This window comes from Leucopleurus acutus (genome assembly GCF_964270905.1).
Source record: "Leucopleurus acutus genome assembly, chromosome: 6".
NCBI lineage: Eukaryota > Metazoa > Chordata > Mammalia > Artiodactyla > Delphinidae > Leucopleurus > Leucopleurus acutus.
The window spans coordinates 38,463,436-38,486,671 of NC_139149.1; the positions used below are offsets into that span (position 1 = coordinate 38,463,436).

At 36.7% G+C, this 23,236-nt stretch overlaps 1 protein-coding gene across 1 annotated transcript; it reads right to left on the bottom strand.

Annotated features, from left to right (window-relative positions):
* Positions 1-523: 523 nt before the first annotated feature.
* Positions 524-19,204, bottom strand: MMADHC (metabolism of cobalamin associated D). Its single transcript, XM_082840752.1, has 7 exons — positions 19,145-19,204; positions 15,640-15,784; positions 10,241-10,458; positions 7,577-7,682; positions 6,855-6,985; positions 2,250-2,336; positions 524-1,252 (listed from the first exon to the last, which is right to left on the bottom strand). The coding sequence occupies exons 1-7, from the start codon at positions 19,151-19,153 to the stop codon at positions 1,058-1,060; spliced, it is 891 nt and encodes a 296-aa protein (XP_082696878.1). The 5' UTR covers positions 19,154-19,204; the 3' UTR covers positions 524-1,057.
* Positions 19,205-23,236: the final 4,032 nt, after the last annotated feature.

Sequence of the window (23,236 nt, forward strand, 5' to 3'; positions counted from 1 at the left end):
CTCTTATTCTTTGAATCATAAGCAACACTCATTATCAAACTATTGATACATGTTAAACAAACAGTATTAAATGAAGTTGTAAACTAAATTAAAAAGCTGGTCATCTCCATGTGATCATTTGAAAAACAGGCAGTTAATTTTAAAAATACAGAAAAATCCATTTCAATTAATTCATTTGGTAGAAGTTACTTGTTCTCCTGAGATTTATCTATATTCCTAATGACAAAAGGCAAATCAAAGATGAGTCTAAGTTTAAAATGCTGTAAAAACAACTCTGTCCCACATGAGACATTTCTGTAAACTACTGCAGTTTCCATCTATTGCTAAATTTGGAGAAATATGACTTAGCAGCTGAAGCATAGTTTTGCCTGAGAATAAACTACATTTATCTGTCTCAACCCAGGAGTTAAGAATTATTTTTCACTATGTATAAAGATGAGATTCATATTCTTTTATATGTAAAGTTTTGGTATTATCCTTATTCTTCTTTTCCTGTACATACATTATTTCAAAGTAATACTCAGATGGCACCAGGACATCTAACAAGTAATATAGTAAAAAGAAAATTAAAAAAAAGTTAAATCTACACTGAATCCAGATTTCTCAACTGCATTTATTAAAAAAAAAACCAAAAACGAAAAAACAAACTTTAAGAAGATTAATATTGTAGTTTCTTAGGAATCTTTAAGAATTATATTTTAAAAATACTGCAATGAAAAAACACATATCATAACCAAATGTATGATTTATTTTTGGAGAAAAATTATTAAAACTGAGGTTTTTCCAATTAAGGAGAGAAATAACAATATGAGATCATACCCTGGTTACATGTTAGTTACCACATTCTATACAATGTGGATGTGCTCAAGATGTATTTCATGATATTATGAATGAACATTTGAAATTTAAAAATCACAAACCGCTTGCCAATATTGTAAATTCATAAATGTTGAAATAAATACCTACAAGGAATTAAATTTTGAAAACTGAAGCCTTCGACAGTGTATAGATCATCCCAAATGTTACAAATAGCAGAGCAAATAAGTTGACATTACTGCTAGTTTCCACTTAATTTCTTCATAATATGGCTCTCTGGTGTTGCATTAGTGAAGATACTTCCTACAACCACATGGGTACCCCAGAGACTGTGACGAATCACTTTACAGCAACCAAGATCATCAACAGAGAATCCTAAATGTCGATAGCGTTCATCTGTCTCAAAAAGAGTGTTGTTTGTATATGGTCCAAAAAACTGGAGGAAATAAAACAAGTCATATTTTCATTAGCTAGAAAGATAATGAAGTAATAATTTTTATGCAAATACGAACACATATCTATATAAATACTCTGAATATTTAAAAAATCAAATAAGAAATAAAAAGGTCACATGGAACACCTAACTGTCCTAATACCTGCTCTCCCCTCAATACCTGTGCATTCTGGAAATGAGAAATGAATGATCTAGCAGACTGCATATTACCTAGAACCAAATGCATAATATTATATGACCTTTAGAGATGAAATAAGAATTAGGCAATCATCTATGGTTCACTTTTGTAATTTTTAAGATAAGAAAACTATCAGAGTAAGTTTTTCATTTCTAGTACTCACTAAATCTTGACTTTGAAAAGAAACAGTATATATTCCTATTTTAAGATTGAAAAAATTACTATTTGTAGCTAAAAGATATACACAGAATTTAAAATATGACCACAGTAGTGGTTCAGTTATTTTCTTTAAAGTATAGCTTTATAAATGTTAATTTCCAAAAAGTTACTTTTCTAAATATTTCTTTACCATCCATATTCTTAATTCTAAAAATAAGTGTGTGTTTCTTCCTTAATGAAACTATTGGATACTAAGTTTTAACTAATGAACAGTAAACACACTAATTCAATGTAATTCAAACAATATCTATTAATGAGGATGGAAAATAAATTTTAAAATTATTTTTAATGAAAAAAATTTAAAGTGATGGAGAAGCTTAACTATGAGTGCCAACAGTCCCTCAAAGTTGTGAATTCAACAGACTCTTGGTACCTATTGTGAATTCAACAGACTCTTGGTACCTTGGTACCTACAACAGACTCTTGGTACCTATTTTTATACCTCTTTGCATAAAATTGTGAGGTTTTCAGTCTTAAATGGTCTACTTTTACCAAGGTTATAATTATAAACAATTTTATAATAAAAATAATTCCTACTTCAAATTATATAATGTGGCTTTCAAAATGTATTTAATTACTCACTGCCAAACCAGATGATGGGTCAATAAAGTCAGCCCAATAGCCTTCAGCTCGAAGGGCGTAGCAAATTTCTTTAGCACCGCTGATGAACTGCATAGAAAAAGGCACAAATAATATGCTCAAAGCAGCAGCACAGAGTGTTTTATTTCTCAATAAATTTTTAAGATAAATATTTTTTGCTTCAGATAGAGAATACAGTAAGATTAATAAACAATTAAAACTAATGATAAATTAAGACTGTAAAGTCCTAAGATTATTTTCACCAGTCCAAAAGATTAATGGTTCATATAACATTTTCATTTCTTTTAAAAAGTCTAAATTGTATATTTTTTTCTTCTAAATTATTTCCTATTTTAGGAACTATTTCTGATCACTTCTGTGCTATTAACTCCCAAATTTGTCATGGATTATAACCCACAGTTGCTATTTTTTATCATTACAGAGGTATTAGAAATAAGGTAAGAAAGGGAAAACAAAATATTCATAATGAAAAGATATGGACCATTCATTAATTTGAATGAAAGTTGGTTAAAAACATGTACTTGTTTGTGTGTCCTTCAAAAACACATCTATCCACTCACATAGTCATGAAATATTTCTGAAAAGGCACATAAAAATAATAAGATAAATGGATAGATTGGGTACAGGGCTGGACCACATACTTCCTTTTCACTATACACCTCTCTATCTTTTGTATTGTGTATAAACATTACAGACCACGTGCATGTATTAAAATCTTGGTCTTACCATCCTAATTCCTACAATGTCTTTATTAGCTTTATCAGAAGTCTAAGCAGTGAAAAAGACTAGAAGCAAATATTAGAATCAGATTAGAATGTTAAAAAAAAAAAAAAGACAGACCATAAGTGTTTAAAGACAAGGGCACAGTTTCACTCACAGCTGTAACAAAGTAACAGTTATCAAACTTGCCACTTGCTGAAAAATATAAAACTGACCAAAATATATGAGGCAACTGTTTTTAGACACTGAACAACAGGCAGACAAAACAGCAGCGGAGAAGGGAAACAAATAAGGTGATCCCCATATATGCTCCAGCCTTCTGTCTGGGGACACTCTCTTGTTGCAGGGCAAAGAAGTGGAGCCCAAGCAAAGTAATAGTGTCACTGAGCTGAGGGCATAGAAAGCAAGAGTTCTGAACTGTTGAAGCATCTGGAATTTCTGGCGTAGGGTAATGGAGCAGAGGGAGATGCACAAATGGGCTTCCCATGTGGTCCACGGAGCAATTTACCCTGGTTCAGTAGCCAAGGGTTGAGCTGCGCAGATACAAGGTGAGATTCCTCAAGGTCTAGCAGAGAGTGCCAGCTGCGGGGCTGAGAGCTGAATGGTGATATCAGGGGTCACGCACTACAGGGTAACGTGAATTTCTGGTCCACCTAGAGTGATGAGACCTCACTGAGCATCTCTGGCACTAACCTGAGATGCTCAGAAGTCCAAGCCTTGATAGCCCGAGGGCCAAACCTGGCTGGCTGCCTGCCTGTTTGTGTAAATACAGTTTTGCCGGAACGTAGCCATGCCTGTTCATTTATATATGGTCTGTGGTTGCTTTAACAATACATGGTAGAATTGAGTAGTTGAGAACCTATCACCTACAAAACCTAAAAATTTACCATCTGGCTCTTTACAGAAAAAGTTTGCTGATCCCTGCTATAGAGATATACAACTTTAACCTATTTTCTCCAAATACAGGCATATCTCATTTTTTTGGGCTTCACTTTATTGCACTTCGCAGGTAAGTTTTTTACAAATTGAAGGTTTGTGGCAACCCTGTGTCCAGAAAGCCTATTGGCAACATTTTTCCAATAGCATTTGCTCACGTCACGTGTCTGTGTGGCATTTCGGTAATTCTCTCAATATTTCAAACTTTTTCATCTATTATTATATTTGTTATGATGATCTGTATGTAGTCTGTGATCTTTATTGATGTTTTACTACTATGACTCACTGAAGGTTCAGATGATGGTTAGCATTTTTTACCAATAAAGTATTTTTAAATTATGGTATGTACATTTTTTTTAGACATAATGCTTTTGCACACTTAGACTACAGTACAGTATAAACATAACTTTTATATGCACTGGGAAACCAAAAAAATCTGTGTGACTCACTTTATTGCGATATTTGCTTTATTATGGTGGCCTGGAACCTAACCTGCAATACTTCCAAGGCATGCCTGTACTTTCTTGTAAACTAATGAAAAACATTTAGATAATACTGTACTCTATAGGTTATTTTCATACTTAATATTTACACTTACTGCTGTATTTCATTAATCCTCATAATTCTTAAAAATAGGAAAACTGTGTATGGTTTAGGAAAGTCATTAGAATTACGTATCAATTTAATAAAAGATATACCATACACAAAAACTACAAGGTGAACAAAACGATGCATTTAAATGTTTGCAAAGGTTAACTAAAAGAATCCCAAATGATCACAAAAAGAACCAGTTTAAGTATTTTTCTTAAAGATTTCTGCTTGGGACTTGCCTGGTGGTGCAGTGGTTAAGAATCCGTCTGCTAGTACAGGGAACATGGGTTCGATCCCTGGTCTGGGAAGATCCCACATGTGGACCAACTAAGCCTGTGTGTCACAACTACTGAGACTGCACTGGGACCCTGCGAGCTACAACTACTGAAGCCAGCACACCTAGAGCCCGTGCTCTGCAACAAGAGAAGCCACCGCAATGAGAAGCCTGCGCACCGCAACAAAGAGTAGCCCCCGCTCGCCACAACTAGGGAAAGCCTGTGTGCAGCAACGAGGACCCAATGTAGCCAAAAATAAATAAATTAATTAAAAAGAAAAAAGATTTCTGCTCATCAATAGCAAACACTGACATCTGCTGGTAAAAAACTGAAATAAAGTAAACGACAACATACAATATCTACTTGGACAGTAAGCTATGTGTGGTTCTAAAATAACCACTAACATGTCTAAAATAAAAAATGTTTTTTCATAAAAAAATAAAATAGCTTTAGTCATTATAAAGTTTAAAATGCACATGATAAAGCGTGTTGCCATTTCAAAGGCTGCAAATTTTTTTTTTTTATTTATTTTATTTTTTGGCTGCATTGGGTCTTTGTTGCTGACTTACATCTATACGGGAGTCAGTATCAAATGAGGCTCAGAATCTTGAATGGTTCAAAAAGTAGGACTTACTAATACAATGCACATATCAGAGCAAACTCTCTAGTGTCTAAATGGTAGTATACATTTACTAATCATTGTCTTAATATATAAATAGAAAAAGTTTATTGAGTTATTATGTATTTAAATTTCACTTCTCCAAATTCAGATCTTTTAAAGATCAGAGAGAATGCCTTATGCCTCTCTGTAACTTCTTTGTTAGCTGGCATATATAACTTGCTCATGATTATTAATTACTACATGGAATTTATTAGTATCGTTATATGTGGGACATTTAAGTATGAAGTCATTACCATAAAATACTCTATTGAGTATGTAAATAATATTTTTATAAATGAAGAGAACCATACATCCAACCCTAAAGAAAATATAAAATAATTCCAAATATTATCCTGTATGTAAATTAATAAAGAGAATTTTTTCAACTATAGTTAGCTAAGGTGTCCAAGTGAGCTAATCCCAACATGTCATACAGGCAAAGGAATATTCCTTTCTATCTTGTAGAGAAAGAAATTGATATAACTGAACATCAAGCTCTTAGATAAATAATTATATAATTTTTAAATATAAGACTTTAAGTTACTACTTCTCATTTCTCAGGTTGGTAAAAATGAAAAGTAATGCTAATATCCAGGGTAAAGGTGAGAGCATATATACTAGGACAGTCTTTTTGGCGGGCAAATTGGCAGTATCTTTCAAAACTTAAAATGAATATACCCTCTGATTCAGCAATTCCCTATTTAGGAATATATAAGTATGTACAAAAAATATATGTACAAATATATTCACTGCCTGTAATAGCCTAAGTTTGATTTTCAACTTATAAATGACTAAAAATTTTTTTAAATAATTAAAAAAATTTACGGTTTGCCCATGCAATGTAATATTACACAGATTTTTACAAAGAATGAAATAAAATCTATGCGTAATGTTATGGAAAGGTGTCAAAACATATCTTCTAAGTTAAAAGCAAAGGATGGGAAAAAAATGTGGGTATATACATTATATTATTATTGTACTGTACACTGTTATTGTTTACTACTTTAAGAAGGCTGAGGTATTTCCACTTTTTACTTGACATGCTTGAGAGAGAGAGAGAGAGAAAGAGACATGGAGGGGGAGAGAGGATCAGAGAGAAGGAGAGAGAGATGGGTATGAAGAGTTAATTTTACATTTTTGTTGTTTACTATATTCCCAAATTTCCTAAAACATAAATTTAAAAAAAACTGAGGAAGTACTGGACAGAATCTAAGTTTTTCAAAGACACTAAAAAAAAAAACTGTGGTATTTTTATTATCAGAAAACATGTAAGTTTTTTAGTACTGGAATACATTAGCAGAGAATTAGTAAAGGCTAGAAAAGATAGCCATCATTTTAAAACACTGGTTCATTGGTATTTAAATAAGATCATAAAATTAAATTGTCAGCAGCTGAAAGAATTACCTTTTCTAAGAGCATTTCTCTTTCAGTTTCTACCTCCTCACTCCAAACAGTCATATCATTCTTAGTTTTCTGTGTTACAGTCAGAATCATTAGTTTGTTGGTGGCTACTTCTGGAAACAGTGATTCAAAATCTGTAAGTGAAATAAGAATAAAACTCCAGAAAAAAATAAATCTTTTAAAAAAAGAAACAGTTCATAAAATATTTTAGAAAAATGATGATTAAGTTAAATTATTATGGTACCAAGTTAGGTTTATAAATGCATATTAGTTTTGAAAAGGATGAAATGAATTTAGTTTTGGTTTACTTCTGCTCTTTTTGGATGAACGAAAATATATTGCCAACAATTCTGAAGAGTAAGTTGGGTTACATGTTCTTGGTCTTGTAATTTAAAAAAAAGTTTATTATTAAGATTTTTCTCAGTAGTACTAATGTATTAACTCATGGAAATTATGGCTGTAATAATCACCCAGGAGCGGGATGACTTTAGGAAAAGATTTAGGAAAAAAGTTATTAAAAATTAAAAATGGCAGCATGAGGTCAGATGTCAGGGGACACTTGAAAGCCTTATCTTGGCCAGGCAATCATCATTTCCAGCTAGACATATTAAAATACTAAGTTATAAAGCATTACGATTCCTATGGAGTACATTATTCAACACATTAAAAAATTAGTGACATTATCTAACACACACTAGTGTAAATATGAATAAAGCACAACATACCTCTTCGCAGCAATTCCGGACATGTTTGGATTGCACACTCTACTTTGGCACTTTCAAAGTAAGTTTCCGCACTGTTAATTTCTTGCTCAACAGGTACATCATTACCCTAAGGCGGAATAAGAAATATAAGTAAACAAAATCTGGAGTTCAAATAAAATATCTTGCCTGTTATAAACCTGTTTTCCCTAGAAAGTTTTTTCAGTAATCCTAACCTAGCTGGTGATGGGGTAATAGGCAGTGTTTTCTTACATACTCAAACTTTTCTCTATGATGAATGTAATATTTGAAAATTAAAAAAAAATGTTGAATTAAAAAAAGGAACATATAAATACCCTGATATTCTAAGACTTAATATGAATAGAAGTTGGCTAAAAAACTAACTAAAATGCGCCATGATTGTGTCTTACAATGTTACCTCTTCTGATATTCTGTTATATCTAACTATCCTTCCTTTTGTTGTATAATCTGTAAAATGAGGATAAGAACACTAACTTACAAAGCAACATGATTAAACATACAGCTTCTCCAACAGGAAGTGCTTAGAGGCTTTTATTCAACAGAAATTTACTGGGTGCCTATTATACACTAGACATTATAAACAGGAACAGGCACTACAATGGTAAAAAATCCAGTCTTCACTCTTAGGTATATAAGAGTTAGTAGAAGAAAAATGCATGAACAAAAAAATGCAATCCATATCAGAAATGCTATATAGTTATAACGGAAGTCTTCTGGAAGTATAGATGGGGAAGAAACTTGCTTTGCTGGCAGAAATCAGAAAAAGGTTGAAATCACGTTTGAGTTACATATTAATTAACATGTGTGTCTGACAGATAAAGAATAGACAGACTATAGGTTAAGAATTCAGGAGGAAAAAAACAGTCCAGCAAGAGAAAATAACGTGCAAAGGCATACAATGGTCAAAGGGAATGGTGTAATTTTAAAAAAATGAAAATATGCTGTGATTGGAGAACAGAAGGAGTAGGAAGTAGTGGGAAGTAAGGTGAGAAAGATAAGGGATCAAAATTGTGGAAAGCCACTTATGCCACATTACGAAATTTTGAAAAAGCAATGAGGAATATCAACATGCGATATAAAAAGCTAATGACAGTATTACTGTAGAGGATGTATGGCAACGAGGAAGAGCAGGAGACAGACCAGTAACAGCCAACAATTACTGATCACTTAGTGTAATAAGTATTTTACATACATTTTCACATTTAATCCTCATAGCAACTTTGTAGGCCAGGGATTATTATTATCCTCATTTTACATATAAAGAAACAGAGGCTCAGAAAGGTGAAGTAACTTTCTCAAGGTCACAAAATTAAGTAAATGGCTGAGTTAATCTCTGAATACAGATTTATCCTATCTCCACAGTCCATCATACTGTAATGCCTATAAAAATTGAGCTAAAATAAGGAGGCGCTGAACTTTGGCAGTATTAGTGAGAATTGAAGGTACACAAATAATTTAAGAGCTACTTTCAGAGATAGAAGCAATGTAATTCTGTCACTATTTACAGGGGTATGATGAAAAGAGGAGTCAAGGTTGGCACTATAATTTTTATTTTTGGGACAGTGGGAGGATGACTAAGTCACTTATACTACTGACAACATGGGAATAAGGACAAGTTTTGAGAGAAAAAGGACTAATTCAGTACTAGACGTGTAAAATCTTGGGACTTCTGAGACATCCAGATAAAGATGTTTGGCAGGCAGATAGTAATATAGAACCAGAAATGTCAGAAACAGAAATAAGAAGCTAGGAAATATGAATACACAGCCTGTGGAGAAAGCCAAGGACTTAAGTGACCGGGGAGCAAGTCAAATGAGAAAATGAAGATCAGAGACATTTGGGAAATATCATGTAACTGGTAGACAGAGGAGGAGTCAAAAAGACTGAGAAGGAATATCTGAGATAAAAAGTCAGGGGAGGTCAACTGTGTCCCAGTGTTAGGTTATCTGATATCACCCATAATTTGAGGGGTTGCTGCTTTTAATAATATGGCTTTGATCAAAATCTCAACCTGAAGCTATATAGAAATATGAAAAATGATAAGGATCGGGGTTTGAAAGAAACTCTGAAATGCATGTAACCTTCCATTTGAGTGAGCAATGCTAGTTTTAAAATGCATTTAAAAATTCATATGCGATACCAGTTTAAAAAACTCATTAAAAAAAACCCTCAGGAATTGTTTTTACAAAAGCTATTTAAAAATCCTCCTCTTCGGTCTACTGTATCCAGAGTTTCAGAGATCTCAAAATTTTCTTTTTAAATGGCTAGAGGAATATAAAACTAGTCGGAATTTGGTCCATATATAAATTACAATTACCATTAATAAAAGTGAAAAACAGGGAATATAAATTGCCAGTTATAGAATTAAGTTATTTATATTTGAAATAAACATTTAGTAAAAAAATATATTTTTGAAGAATTATTTAATTACCTAAGAGACTGCAATGTAGTTAGGTGAAAAAAATTATATAGCAAACGCTATGTACAGGACAATGCCAAGCTTTTAAAAGCTATATATGTTGTTTCTGTTTATACTGGACTTAAATAGATTTTTTTTTTACTTTTTCAATGAAAGTAATATGTTCAGTTATCAGAAATTAATATAGCATTAATAATTAGAAAAACAGAATGACCTTAACAACTTACCTGAAATTCATTCACATATTGTGCCATAACAAACTCATGTCTTTCGCTCGATAAAGGTTCTGCTAGAACATCAGGTAAAGTTTTATGAACCTGGCTTTTCTTCTGTGATGTGGTCCCATTGAGGTGACAATCAAAACCTATGTTCCCAGGAAGCTGGAATCTCTGATCCTGAGGTCCAAATGGTCCCATAGTTTCGTCGGGCCAAACTGTTCGAGAGCCTAAAGAGGAACGACAAAATGAATCATTTTCTCCTTACTAGTTAAGTACATTGGTAGACTGAAAGAATGTTCTTCTTCCAATTAGGTATTTTTTTTTAGCTAACCAATAGTTGTTTGAAGTTTGCTTTCCTGTGTAAATATAAATTAGTTTGTTTCATGTTATTCCAAAAGACTAATCAAAGCAACCAGCTGTCAGCTCATAGGTAATTCCATTACTAGGGAAAGAATTCAATAAAGTACTGTAAATGTAATTCTTTTTTTTTTTTGGCCATGCTGTGCGGCTTGTGGGATCTCAGTTCTCTGACAAGGGACTGAACCTGGGCCATGGCAGTGAAAGCCCGGAATCCTAACCACTAAGATCACCAGGGAACTCCCATACTATGTAATTCTTGACAGTCATTAAAAAGAATATAGTAAATCTTTACTGATAGTGAACGAAGTCCAGGACATATTACATTAAAAGAAAAAGCTAAGTCAAAGAACAGCATATATGACATTTATTTTTCATCCTTATATTTGTGTTTTTAAATACAGTAAAAAAACATCTGTAAAGAAAGACATCAGACTTAATGGTGGCTACCCTTGGGGAGGGGCATTCAACTGCTGTTACCTGGTGGCACAAAACATTAATGGACTGGAAAAAAATCTTGTACGAACCAATGTGACATAATGCCCTGTTTACCAGCTACATGAGTTAATATGGATTTAATACTTACAGAAGAATAGACCAATTATTTTATTCCTGTAAAACTTAAAAAAATCCTGACGTGAAAAATTCAAAAAGATCCAGAAAAGAATAAATTAGAAAATCAAATGAAGAAATACTCAGAGTAGGAATTTTGTTTAGAGAAAGGAAGGGACAACTGCTGCAGACTTTAGCTGGCAATAAAAATATTTATAAATACTCTGCCAGAACTGAGTGACTAAAAACGATCGTGTCGATATGGCTGCCCCCATATTGCTCTTCCATACCTATGACAGACATCACCCATCAATTGCAGAACATTTCCCTGCTGAACACAGACATTATCACATGATTCTCAACCTAAACACTCTAGCCCAGTATGTCTCAAACTTTTAATTATTTAAGAATCATCTAAGATCTTCTCAAAACGCAGATTCTGATTTACTAGGTCTGCAGTGGGGCTAAAAATTCTTCGTTTCTAAACAGTCCCAGATGATGCTGATGCTATGCCATGCTATGCTATGCTGGTCTGCAGATCACACTGAGTAACAAGGCTCTAGATAGCCACTAATGATTGACTGGAGTCAGTTCACAAACTTAAACTTACCAGCTATTTTGAAGAACATGGGTTCTACAGATTATTCAGATCTGTTTCTTTAAATAAATATCCCATATTAACAGTGAATTTGAACATATTTTCAAATGTTTACCAGTCATTTAGGTTTTCTCCTACAGAAATAGCCTGTTCAAATCCATTTTTGAAATTTTTTGTTTGGTTTTCTACTGGGTTTTCTTTTTCCTTTTGATCTACAAAAATTCTTTATATAGTTGTCCCTAGTTATTCACAGGGGACTGCTCCCTGGACCCCCACAGATACCAAAATCTGCATATGCTCAAGTCCCTTATATAAAAGGGCATACCTCTACTGACCTTTGAACAACTGAGGGGTTAGCTGTTCAAACCCTGCATGCAGTCAAAAATCTGAGTATAATTTATAGGCAGTTCTCTGTATAGTCGGTTCCACATCCTCAGATTCAATGAACTGAGAATTGTACCGTACTTATTTAGTTTTGAAAAAAATCTGCGTATAAAGTGGACCTGAGCAGCTCAAAACCATGTTGTTCAAGAGTCTACTGCACGCACATATACTGTAACCTTCGTACATCACATCCTCCTGTATACTTTAAATCATCTCTAGATTACCTATAATATCAAAAACAATGTAAATGATATGGTGTGTGGCAAATTAAAGTTTTGCTTTTTGGAACTTTCTGGAATTTTTTCCCCCAAATATTTTTAATCCTTGGTTGGTTGAATGTGAGGATGAAGAACCCATGGATAGGGAGGGTTGGCTGTATATTCACAATGCAAACCCTTTACATATTCTGAGTGACAAATCTTTCATTTATGATAGATGTATATTTAGCCTTCAGATTATGAAAATTGAGGAGTAATCAGAGATGGAGTTAGAAAACTGGACCAAGAAAACCAGGGGAGGCTTTGCATGCCCAAGTGAACTTATATTACACTGTAAGTAATGTGTTGCATGAAAAACGATTCCATGGGCAATTCCTTTAGAATACATTAGGTAAAGTTTCTAAGAGCACTCCCTGAATATTTTAGTGTGTATTATAAACCTCTACGATAGGACTATGGTATAAAGCATTTCTCCAAGTTAACTAATCACAGAGCTTAAAAAAAAATTTTTTTTTCATCCTTGAACAATGATTCATAGCTTGGGAATAGTTTAGGAACTGCTACTGAAAGCAGTGGGAGATAATCGAGGCTTATGAAGGAAGTGACATGATTTAAAGTATTTTAGAATGATTGATAGTGGTGCACAAGATGGATAAGAAAAAGCAGACTTTGATTTAATAAACACTCAAAGTGACAGCTACATTTAAGAAATTCAGCAAAGAATCAAGAAGTAGTAACATAGTTTAATAGGATCAAAAGAAGATTTGTTTCAGGGAGGACTGTGTGCTCAAAGATCATTAGAAAAACACTAAAGTTCAAGAAAATAAGTTTTAGAAACCAATATTCAATCTTCTTTTAAAAAAATATTGTAACTTTCTGGTATAAATATTTAGGCAAGAGCTCTGATTTTATTTTCAATGGGATAAACTCAACTTTAGAAAATCAGTAAAACCTCAAGAAGAAATACAGTAAGTCCCCTACACACGCATGAGTTCCATTCCGAGAGTGTGTTCATAAGTCCAATAAAGTTAGCCTAGGTACCCAACTAACATAATCGGCTAGCATATAGTACTGTACTGTAATAGGTTTATAATACTTTTCACACAAGTAATACATAGAAAACAAACACAAAAAATAAAGACCTTTAAATCTTATAGTAGAGTACCTTGAAAAGTACAGTAGTCCAGTACAACAGCTGGTGTACAGGGCTGGCATTGGGTGAACAGGCAAGAAGAGTTACTGACTGGAGGAGGGAGAGGAGGTGGGAGATGACAGAGCGGAAGGATCATCAGCAAGGAGATGGAGGGCAAACTGCAATTTCACTGATGCCTGATGTGGATGGTACAGGCTCTGCTTCCTTGCTGGACTCAATTCTATCTACCCTCTTGAAAAAACAATCCAGTGATGTCTGGGTAGTAGGTCTTTTTTTCTCATCATAGATGACATGGTAGCAGTGGATTGCATTCTGAATGGCTGCTGCAACCTCTGTGTACTGTTCTACATTTTGGTCCTGTGCCTCAAAAACTAACAGTGCCTCCTCAAATAAAGAAAAACCCCTTGCATCATGAATCTCTTCGGTTCTTCAGTTACTTCTTCTTCCTCTTGTCTCTTTTCATCCTCTCTTGCCCTCCAACTCCATCAGGTCTTCATTAGTAAGCTCCTCATGGTGCACAGCAAGGATTTCAATGAAGTTGTCCTCTTGCAGATCCAGCTCCAGCTTCTCGCTGAGGGTCACTAAGTTGCTGAAGACCTCTTTGGACTCCTCATCCACCTTTCAAATCCACGAAAATTGTGAACAAACTGCAGGCAAAGGTTCTTCCAAACCCCATTCATGGGGATGGCTGTAACCTCATGCCAAGCAAAGTCAATGTTTTTTATGGCCTCGTGGATGTTACAGTCCTTCCAAATTGTCACAAGGTTGTTCCTGATTCGTCACTTGCCTTTACTGCCTGATGAAAACTGTGACGTAAATAATATTTCTTGAAAGTTGCTATAACTCCCTGGTTCATAGGTTGGATGAGAGATGTAGTATTCGGTGGCAGATGCACTACTTTGATGTTGGGATGAAAGTCGTCCATGAATGGGGGGTGGCCCAGAGCACTGCTGAGCAGCAAAAGAATGTTGAATGGGATGTCCTTCTCCAAGCAATACTTCTCTACCTCTGGGATAAAGTGGTGGAAAAACCAGTCCTGGAAAATGGCCTGTGTGACCCAGGTTTTGGGGTTACTCTTCCACACAACAGGAAGAGAGCCCTTGGCTATGTTTTTAAGGGCTCCTGGGTTCCCTGAGTGATAAACTAAGAGAGCCTTCGGCTTCATAGCGCTGGAAAGAAGCATTGCCACCAAACAACAGAGGTAGCCTATCCTTTGCTGCTTTACAGCCTGGCATCAACTTTTCCCCCTTACTGATGTAACTTTTCCTCTGGCATCCTCTTCCAGTACAGTCCTGTCTCATCCACATCAAAAACCTGCTCAGGTGAGTATGTACCTTCATCAATAATTTCTCAAAGCATTTCAGGAAATTCCCGGTCAGCTACCATATCTGCACTTGCTGCCTTGACACTTACTTTTACATCGTGAAGGTTGGCTCTAGCCTTGAACCGATGAAACCAGCCATGGTTGGCATTAAAAGATGCGCCCTCTGATTCTTTGCCGTGTTTCAAGTCTTCATAAAGGCTTTTAGCTTTCTCTTGAATCAGCATTAAGCTGAGTGGGACTTGACGCTGATGCTGACCCTGCACCCACATACTGAGAAGTTTCTCCAACTCCTTCATCACTTTTCCACGCTTCTTCGATATTATTGTCAACATCATCGGCACAGCAGACTTCACGTGTTCCATGACCTTGTCCTTGTTCTTTAGAATCATGCTGATGGTTGAACGATTCATGTTATAAGAATGAGCAACGTCTACCTTCTTTTCGCCTCATTCCACTCTCTCAATTATTTTCACTTTTGTTTCCATTGTTATTGCTTGGCGCTTCTTAGCAATACCAGCTATATGCTGCTTTTACGCTTGCTTCCGGACATCCTGGGCTTGAAATAAAGACACTGTACTACTGTACTCTATACAGTACCATAAAGTACACAAAAGCACAACCACTTGTAGAGAATGCACACACGTGACAATGTACACCAGATACGTGAACTAACTTGCGTGACTGGTCACGCGAACTTGTGTTCACATCTTTGAAAGTTCACAACTTGAAGGTTTGTATGTAGGGGACTTACTGTATTACAGGAAACACAACTCAGAATGTTATGAAACAATTATAAGTAAAGCAATAATAACTTTTACATACAGATATCTGGAGGTGCAGTGGCCACATGAGACTCATCAGAACCTGAAGATCCTGCAGTTGAAAAGGCTCTGGGATTGACAACCCTTTTAACTAAAGAGCAAAATCCTGGGAGATAGGAAACCAGTCTGGCTCTGTTACAGAGCACCTAAGAAGGACACAAAAATCAAAATTATTCTGGATATAAATGCTATACTAACACAGACAATCTCTGGCAAATCCTCACATTGCAATATATCTTTTAAAACCAATGTTTATTCTACTATTATTGAGCAGCTACCATAGGATAAGCATCATGTACATTTATAATTTTAGAAATAAATACAAATATTTAAAAAACAAGTAATAAGTTACTTTGGGTAAAAATATATGGCTTTCCCAAGGCCAGAATTAAGAGTGCCATACAGAAAGAACGGGAACCTCTAAAAGTTGCCCTATTTAGTGATGACACTAAAAAGGTAACACAACTAATAAGATTCTATTCTCAAAATAAAGAACTTTCAAAACCTCTCCTAGAAACAAACCCTATTTACTTTCTAACTCTTCTCTTCTTTTACTGCTGTAAATTGTACTAATTATCTACCATACCACCTTTCCTCTTTCTTTAATGGCAATGTCCACTTTCCTCCGTTTTAGCACACAACTTTGTGATACATTTTCTGCTCTTATGTTCATTCCCTAGACTCTGAGGTCAGTTACAATGGATGAATGTGTAAACATCTTTCACGTATAAACTTTAATCAAAATACTTAAGTCAGAATAATTTAACGCAGGGGTTGGCAAACCATAGCTGAATATAGCCTTCTGTTTGTTTTGGTGAATAACGTTTTATTGCCATACCCATTTATGTATGGTCTGTGGCTGCTTTCATGTCATAATGGCAGAGTTAAGTAGCTTCACAGAGACTCTACGGCCTACAAAGCCTAAAATATTTGCTATCTGGCTCTTTATATTAAAAAAAGAAATCGCTGACTCTTAGATTAGTGGAAAACATGTAAGAACAAATACCATATCTGTGAAATGCTATCAAAAGATCTGAACAATTAAGAGACCCTTGAGGACATAGGCAAAAAGTTTCATGGAGGATATACTTAGTTGTGAAGAAATAGAAATTTGCTGGGGAAAGGGCATTTCAATGAGTGACTTTCAGGAACAAAGGGATGGAGTCATAAAGGATGTACTCAGAAGAGTGACAAGTTCACTGAAGGTGGATATAAGGTAGTGCAGTAAAAAACAAGCTTGAAAGTTAACTTGTGGGCAACTTTAAAAGGCTTTATACTTGACACAGACAGGAAAGGGCCTGTTATATCAAGATAATAAATCAGAATTTTAACCTGTAGGCAGGGAGGAAAAGAGTAAACTGATAAAAATAAAGGATGTTTTAAGGAATGTACCACTAAGGGCAGTGTAGAGAATGGAGTGGAATTAGAGAGGTGGTATGAAAAATAGTTACCAGGATGTTGAAATAGTCTAGATACTGTAGAATCACTCTTTTTCCCTTTCACATAGTATTCTGAAATCCAGCCCTGTGTTTCTTCTGACTTTCTCATCCTAGGTACAAGAATACATCCTAACTGGTCGTTCTACTTTTCTGACATAATTTCTTACTCATTTTACCCCTCCTTCTCTTACTCCACTCTTTAGTCACATAAAAATATCTACCCAACTCTTCCCATATTTCTCTGCCTTCTTTTATTCTGCCACAAGATTTCTTCTGCTAAAACGTCCTTTTCCCTCTCCTCCTAGGCCTGACAAATTCCAACTCTTTCTACAAGATCTGGATAGACAGAACCTCCTTTATATGTCTTCAAAATGCAAGACCTGTCTCCAGAGCATTCTGCCCACCTGAAAATTTAAGCATCCTCCCTTGGGTGTGCACCCAACCTGCTCAGAGACAAAAATGGTAATTCTCAGTGGTACAAGAAATTTGAATTGTATATCAACATTGAGCAATTGTGATATTTCACACAAAAGATCCAGATTTTCAGCTGTTCTTACAAACTCCAAAGATCTGGCAGCGCTGGATTCACATTCCCAAATGACATTAGTTGGCAAAACATCACTGTAGCTAAGGAAAGGCTGCTCCCTTTATATCAGAAATGAGTATTTCAGTTTGTACAAGTCCCCACCAAGGCTTCTTAATTGACCTGTTCAGCCTCTGAAGCATAGACATACCTGACCCATGCTATGTATGCAAACTAAATTGTTGAAGACATACATATCTATCTTCATGTTTCATTAGTAACATCCATTCAGCACTTAAAATGCACAAAAACGAACACAAATTTTTAAACATATATTTGAATATTGTTTTATGTAAACTTCTTTCTAACAATAAAAGTATCCTTCAAAATATCTACTGGATTAATTTATTCATTCAAATCAAAATAAAGCCAGGTCAAATATTAGCATACTACTCTAACTAGTATCTTTCCTTTGAGAGTAGCACATGCTTCTTTTACAACATTCCCTTCCTATGATTATGGCTAGGTATAAATTCACCTTAACACACAGGATACACTAGTGGTCTACTTTTACGACTTGGCCTTAGTCTTACCATTAGGCTATTACTTAATGTATCATATTTGACTACAGGAATACTCTCCTGGCTAACTGTTGCCATATTAGTCTTCCTAACACACAGCTCTAATTAAATCACCAAAATTTAAAGAATAAAGTCCAAATTACTGGGTTTGGCATTCAAGACTCTCTATTACATGATTCCAAATCCACAATCCAACCTTATTTCTCACTTATCTCTTTCACACATCTTACATTCAGGAAGACAGAACTGACTTCCTGATTTTTGAAAGGGGGGGTGTCTTTGAATATACCTCCTGCTCTGCCCAACCAAACCTCAGATTATCTAATCCCACCCATCTTTCAAACCTCAAATGCTTCTCTGATTAAGTGAACACAAACCCCTACTTTTCCCTCTCCACAAAGCTCTGAATCTGCACTGTACGTACCTTTGTGTAGGTTTTAAAATTAGTTTCTACTCTTATTGTAATTGTTTTAAAATATGTCTTGTGTTCCCTATGGCGTTTGAGTAATCGCTGTACTGTTACAGTGAATAAATCTCTATGGCCTGTGAGAATAATATCTCTTGCGCCCATTCTGTAGGATTTGGAACGTGACTTCCTATACTGAAACTGCTACAAAACCTTCAGTTTACCTAACCAAAGAAACAGAAAACGGCTTAAAAATAATTCTAAATATTTACTGAAATAATGTCCTTTAAAACTACTGAAAGGGTGCTGGCACTAAATTTATTTCTAAAAACGAATTTATAGAAATAAATAGACGTGTATTGAGAAATATGTTGCGTTCAAACTACCCGCAAAGCATATCAACCTAATTCACACCCCCTGCTTCCCTTGCCATTTCCGGTACACTAATTACGAGAAACATTATGCCATCAATGCCATTATCATTAAACCCGTCCTTCCTAACGAGTTCCCAAACTATTTTATTACTATACTGCTTCTTAAGAGGCTAATTTACTCACATTGGCCATTTCTGGCGGGAAGGGCAGGCGAAAAATATCTTCCCTTTTGTAAAGTTATTCCTGGGAAAGGACAAAACAAACAGGCCGGTGACGGATTAAGCTCTAACAACAGATCACTGGGGTAACGTCCACCACCGCCTACTGTGTGTCCCTCCACCGAGACAGGACCAAAGTCCAAGCTCTCCCCGAACCCCAAAATTCGCCCCCCGCCCCCACAGGGCACAGCTCGCTGCCCACAGGAGGGCGTGAGGCTCTCAGCCCGCCCGGTTCGAGTCCGCGAATGGGACTCGACTCCGACTAGATCGGGGTGGCCAATGAGGAGCTCCACCGGGATGGAGTCCTGAGGCTCGAAGTAGGTATTTTAACACCGGTCAGGGCTGCCCGACGACAGAAGCAAAGGTGCCAGCAGAGATGAAGGATGAGCAAGCGAAAAGGATCCTAAAGACAGAGTGCCAGGACGACTGGCGACAGCGATAGGGACCCTGTGGGAATAGAGGAAACACCGAGAGCCGCAGCCCGAAGATGGGCGAATTTGGAGGGGCTAACGCGGGCGGAAACCATACGTACCAGTCTACGTCGCCGCCTCCAGGTGTTGGAGACCCGCACTCTTCCCGTCTTCAAAATGGCGGCGCGACGGCAGAGCGGGTAGCGCCGAGGCTGGCAGTGCCCAGACTGAAGGAGTTGCTTCTGAGCACATCGATGGGAAGGATCGTCGAGCCGATGATGCGCACGCGCACAGGAGGCCCACGTAGAGCCGCCCTTCCATTGGATAGTCCCCCGCCGCGACGTGGGCGGAGATAAAGTGGCGCGCGGATGACCTGGGAGCCTGGAGGCTTGAGCTTTGGAGCTGGGTTTAGGCAGCCGTTTAATTTCGTGCATTAACTCACTGAACTGAGGTATTTGAAAACCTCCTCTCTCCCTAAGACTTTCTTATTGCCTCCAAGAGGTAAAGTTTTCTGTTCATTGTGTGTGGTTTTTTTTATTTTTCAAGAAATCACTGTTTTTGAGAATAGGGCACTTAACGTTTTTCTTTATGTACCAGGCCTTTAAAATAGGCGCAATAAATATATATCCCCTTATTTACAAAGAGTATATAGGGCTTCCCTGGTGGCGCAGTGGTTGAGAGCCTGTCTGCCGATGCAGGGGACTCAGGTTCGTGCCCTGGTCCGGGAAGATCCCACATGCCGCGGAGCGGCTGGGCCCGTGAGCCATGGCCGCTGAGCCTGCGCGTCCGGAGCCTGTGCTCCGCAACGGGAGAGGCCACAGCAGTGAGAGGCCCGCGTAATGCAAAAAAAAAAAAAAAAAAAAAAATGTAAAGAGTATATAATTTTCATTTGCCAGTTACGTTTAAAGACAATTAACTGAAGTCCATACTTTATTCATACTGATATATTTAGTTGGGTCATGTTGGGCAAGTTAGTCTCTTTATTTTAGTTTCCTCACTTCTAAAATGGGAATAAATGGATAAAGAAGATGTGGCACATGTATACAAAGGAATATTACTCAGCCATAAAAAGAAACGAAATAGAGTTGTTTGTAGTGAGGTGGATGGACCTAGAGTTTGTCATACAGAGTAAAGTAAGTCAGAGAAAAACAAATACCGTATGCTAACACATATATATGGAATCTAAAAAAAAAATGGTTCTGATGAACCTAGGAGCAGGACAGGAATAAAGACACAGACATAGAGAATGGACTTGAGGACACGGGGAGGGGGAAAGGGAAGCAGGGACGAAGTGAGAGAGTAGCAGTGACATATATACACTACCAAATGTAAAATAGCTAGCTAGTGGGAAGCAGCCGTATAGCACACGGAGATCAGCTCGGTGGTTTGTGACCACCTAGAGGGGTGGGATAGGGAGAGTGGGAGGGAGACGCAAGAGGGAGGGGATATGGGGATATATGTATACATATAGCTGATTCACTTTGTTATACAGCAGACGCTAACACAGCATTGTAAAGCAATTATACTCCAATAAAGATGTTAAAAAATAATAAAACGGGAATAATAATAGTGGCCAACTCATAGTTTGTGAAGATTAAATCAGTTGATATGTAGCTAACACATATAGCACCACACGTGCGCACGCACAGCTCATGGCTTGGGAGTCACAGAGGCTTCTGAGTGTTGAAGTTACTTACAATTTGTTATTTCTTCATGACTCATAATTTCTCCTTCAAAGCGGCTTACTTGTCTAGGTTATATAATAAGATTACTGGTTGAATGATGATCCTAAGCTTTTTGAGCCTGGGAGCCATATGTTATACATCTTTGCCAGGATAGAAAATCATCTGTCAGGTAGAGGTAGGAGATAAGAGGAGTCAGTGATAGGCAGAATGGCAGGAGGCTGTCAGGAGTAACTTCATAGCGGAGGTGATGCTTGATCAGTGTTTTGAAAGATGAGTAGTTGTTTGCCTGAATGCCAAGAAAAGGCATTACAGGGGTGAGGGCATTTCAGTCAAAGGAAGCAGTTGGGACAGAGATACAGAATCCAAAACGCTATGGGCAGTTGGGGAGATCCCCAAATAGTCAAGGGATTCAGTTGGAAGTAGACAGGGGCCAAATCATAGTCAGCCTGCAGTGCAGTACTAAGGTGGATGTAACCCTGGAAGCAACGAGAAGCAACTGGGCAGATTTAAGCAGTCATGGCATTATCAGATTTGTGTCTTGGGAAGATTCTTGGGTTTCAGTATAGAGGATAGGTTGGAAGGATGTGGAATTGGAACCACTGGATCAAGTGGTTAGGGGACTATTGCTGTGTCCATGAGAAAGAACATGCGAGCCTGAATTAAGGGCAGGGGGGGAGTTGAGGAATTGATACTGCATAGCTATCCATTGGTTGCAGATGAGGAAAAGGACGAGTTGAAGATAACTCCTAAATTTTCGACTTAGAATACTTGGTGAATGGAGTTGCTTTTTCTGAGATTTGGAATCCAGTAATATTAATTTGTGGAATATATGCTATGTGATGGCACCTGTCTAGGGATTTTCCCATTATTTATTTTAATTCTCATAACAATCCAGAAACTGGATGTATTATTATCCTCATGTTAATATGAAGAAATTAAAGCACATAGCTTATGTATATTTATGAAGCTTCCAGGGCTGGATTTAAATCTATGTCTGTTAGGTTTAAGAATAGTGTTTTCTTTCCCATAGGTGTTGTCTCCTAGGAGTAAAACAGGTTTTAGGGGAAAGATAATGAATTTGATTTGGGATGTTTGAATTTTCAGATGCCTGAGGGGCATTTGAAAGCAGGCCTGTTGCTCAGGAAAGTGATTTATGCTGGAGACAGAGATTTGAGGTCATTGACATATGAGTAACAGTTAAAGCCATAGGAACCCCTTAACCTGGAACTCAACAATGGGCTTTTAGGGAGGAAGGTCTGTGAGACTCCTGAAAATGTATGCAAATTGTTGTGTATTTGTAAGCAGATCCATTGTTCCCTCCCTAGGGAGAGTGCACATAGCTTCTTCAGATTCTTAAAGGAGTTCATGACTCTGAAAAGATCAAGAACTACTAGTGTAGAGTATAAAAGAAAAAGAGCAAAAGTCAGAAGAGTAGGCAATATTAATTAAAGGGATAACAGAAGAAGAAAAAACTAGCAATGGAGACTGAGAAATTTCAGTCAGAGGGTAAAAGGAAATCAGGAGAGAGTATTCTAGGCATGAAGAAGATAACTGCTCAGTTTTACTGGATGCTACAAAAAGGTGTTATTGAGGACCAAAACCAATCCATTGTATTTGATAACTAGGGCAATGGTGACTTTGCCAGAGGAGTTTCGGTGGAGTGGGCGTGGGAGGATGAAATTTTGATAACTGTGGATTCGAAGGATGAAACACAGCCTCTTAAGGGAAGAGATTTCACCTGTTTTTTCACTGTATTCCTGGGACTTCACTGTATTCCCGCCACAGCAAGGTGATCAATAGTATTTATTGAAGGTTGAACAGATGAAGAAGTGGTGACCATTAATAACCAGGTACCATTAGTAACAGCTGCTTTTTCTTCTGTTTCCAGGCTCCATCCTTCAATAGCAGTTATCCACCCAACAACCAGGCTGGGGGAGCAGTAGTGTCTCTATGGCATAAACG

Excerpts from the sequence above, each read along its gene's own strand:
- MMADHC (XM_082840752.1), bottom strand. Across the intron at positions 10,459-15,639 it reads CACTGCACCTCCAGATATCT|GCTCTCGAACAGTTTGGCCC; the intron begins GTATGTAAAAGT and ends GTTCCTCTTTAG. Across the intron at positions 7,683-10,240 it reads AATATGTGAATGAATTTCAG|GGTAATGATGTACCTGTTGA; the intron begins GTAAGTTGTTAA and ends ATTCCGCCTTAG.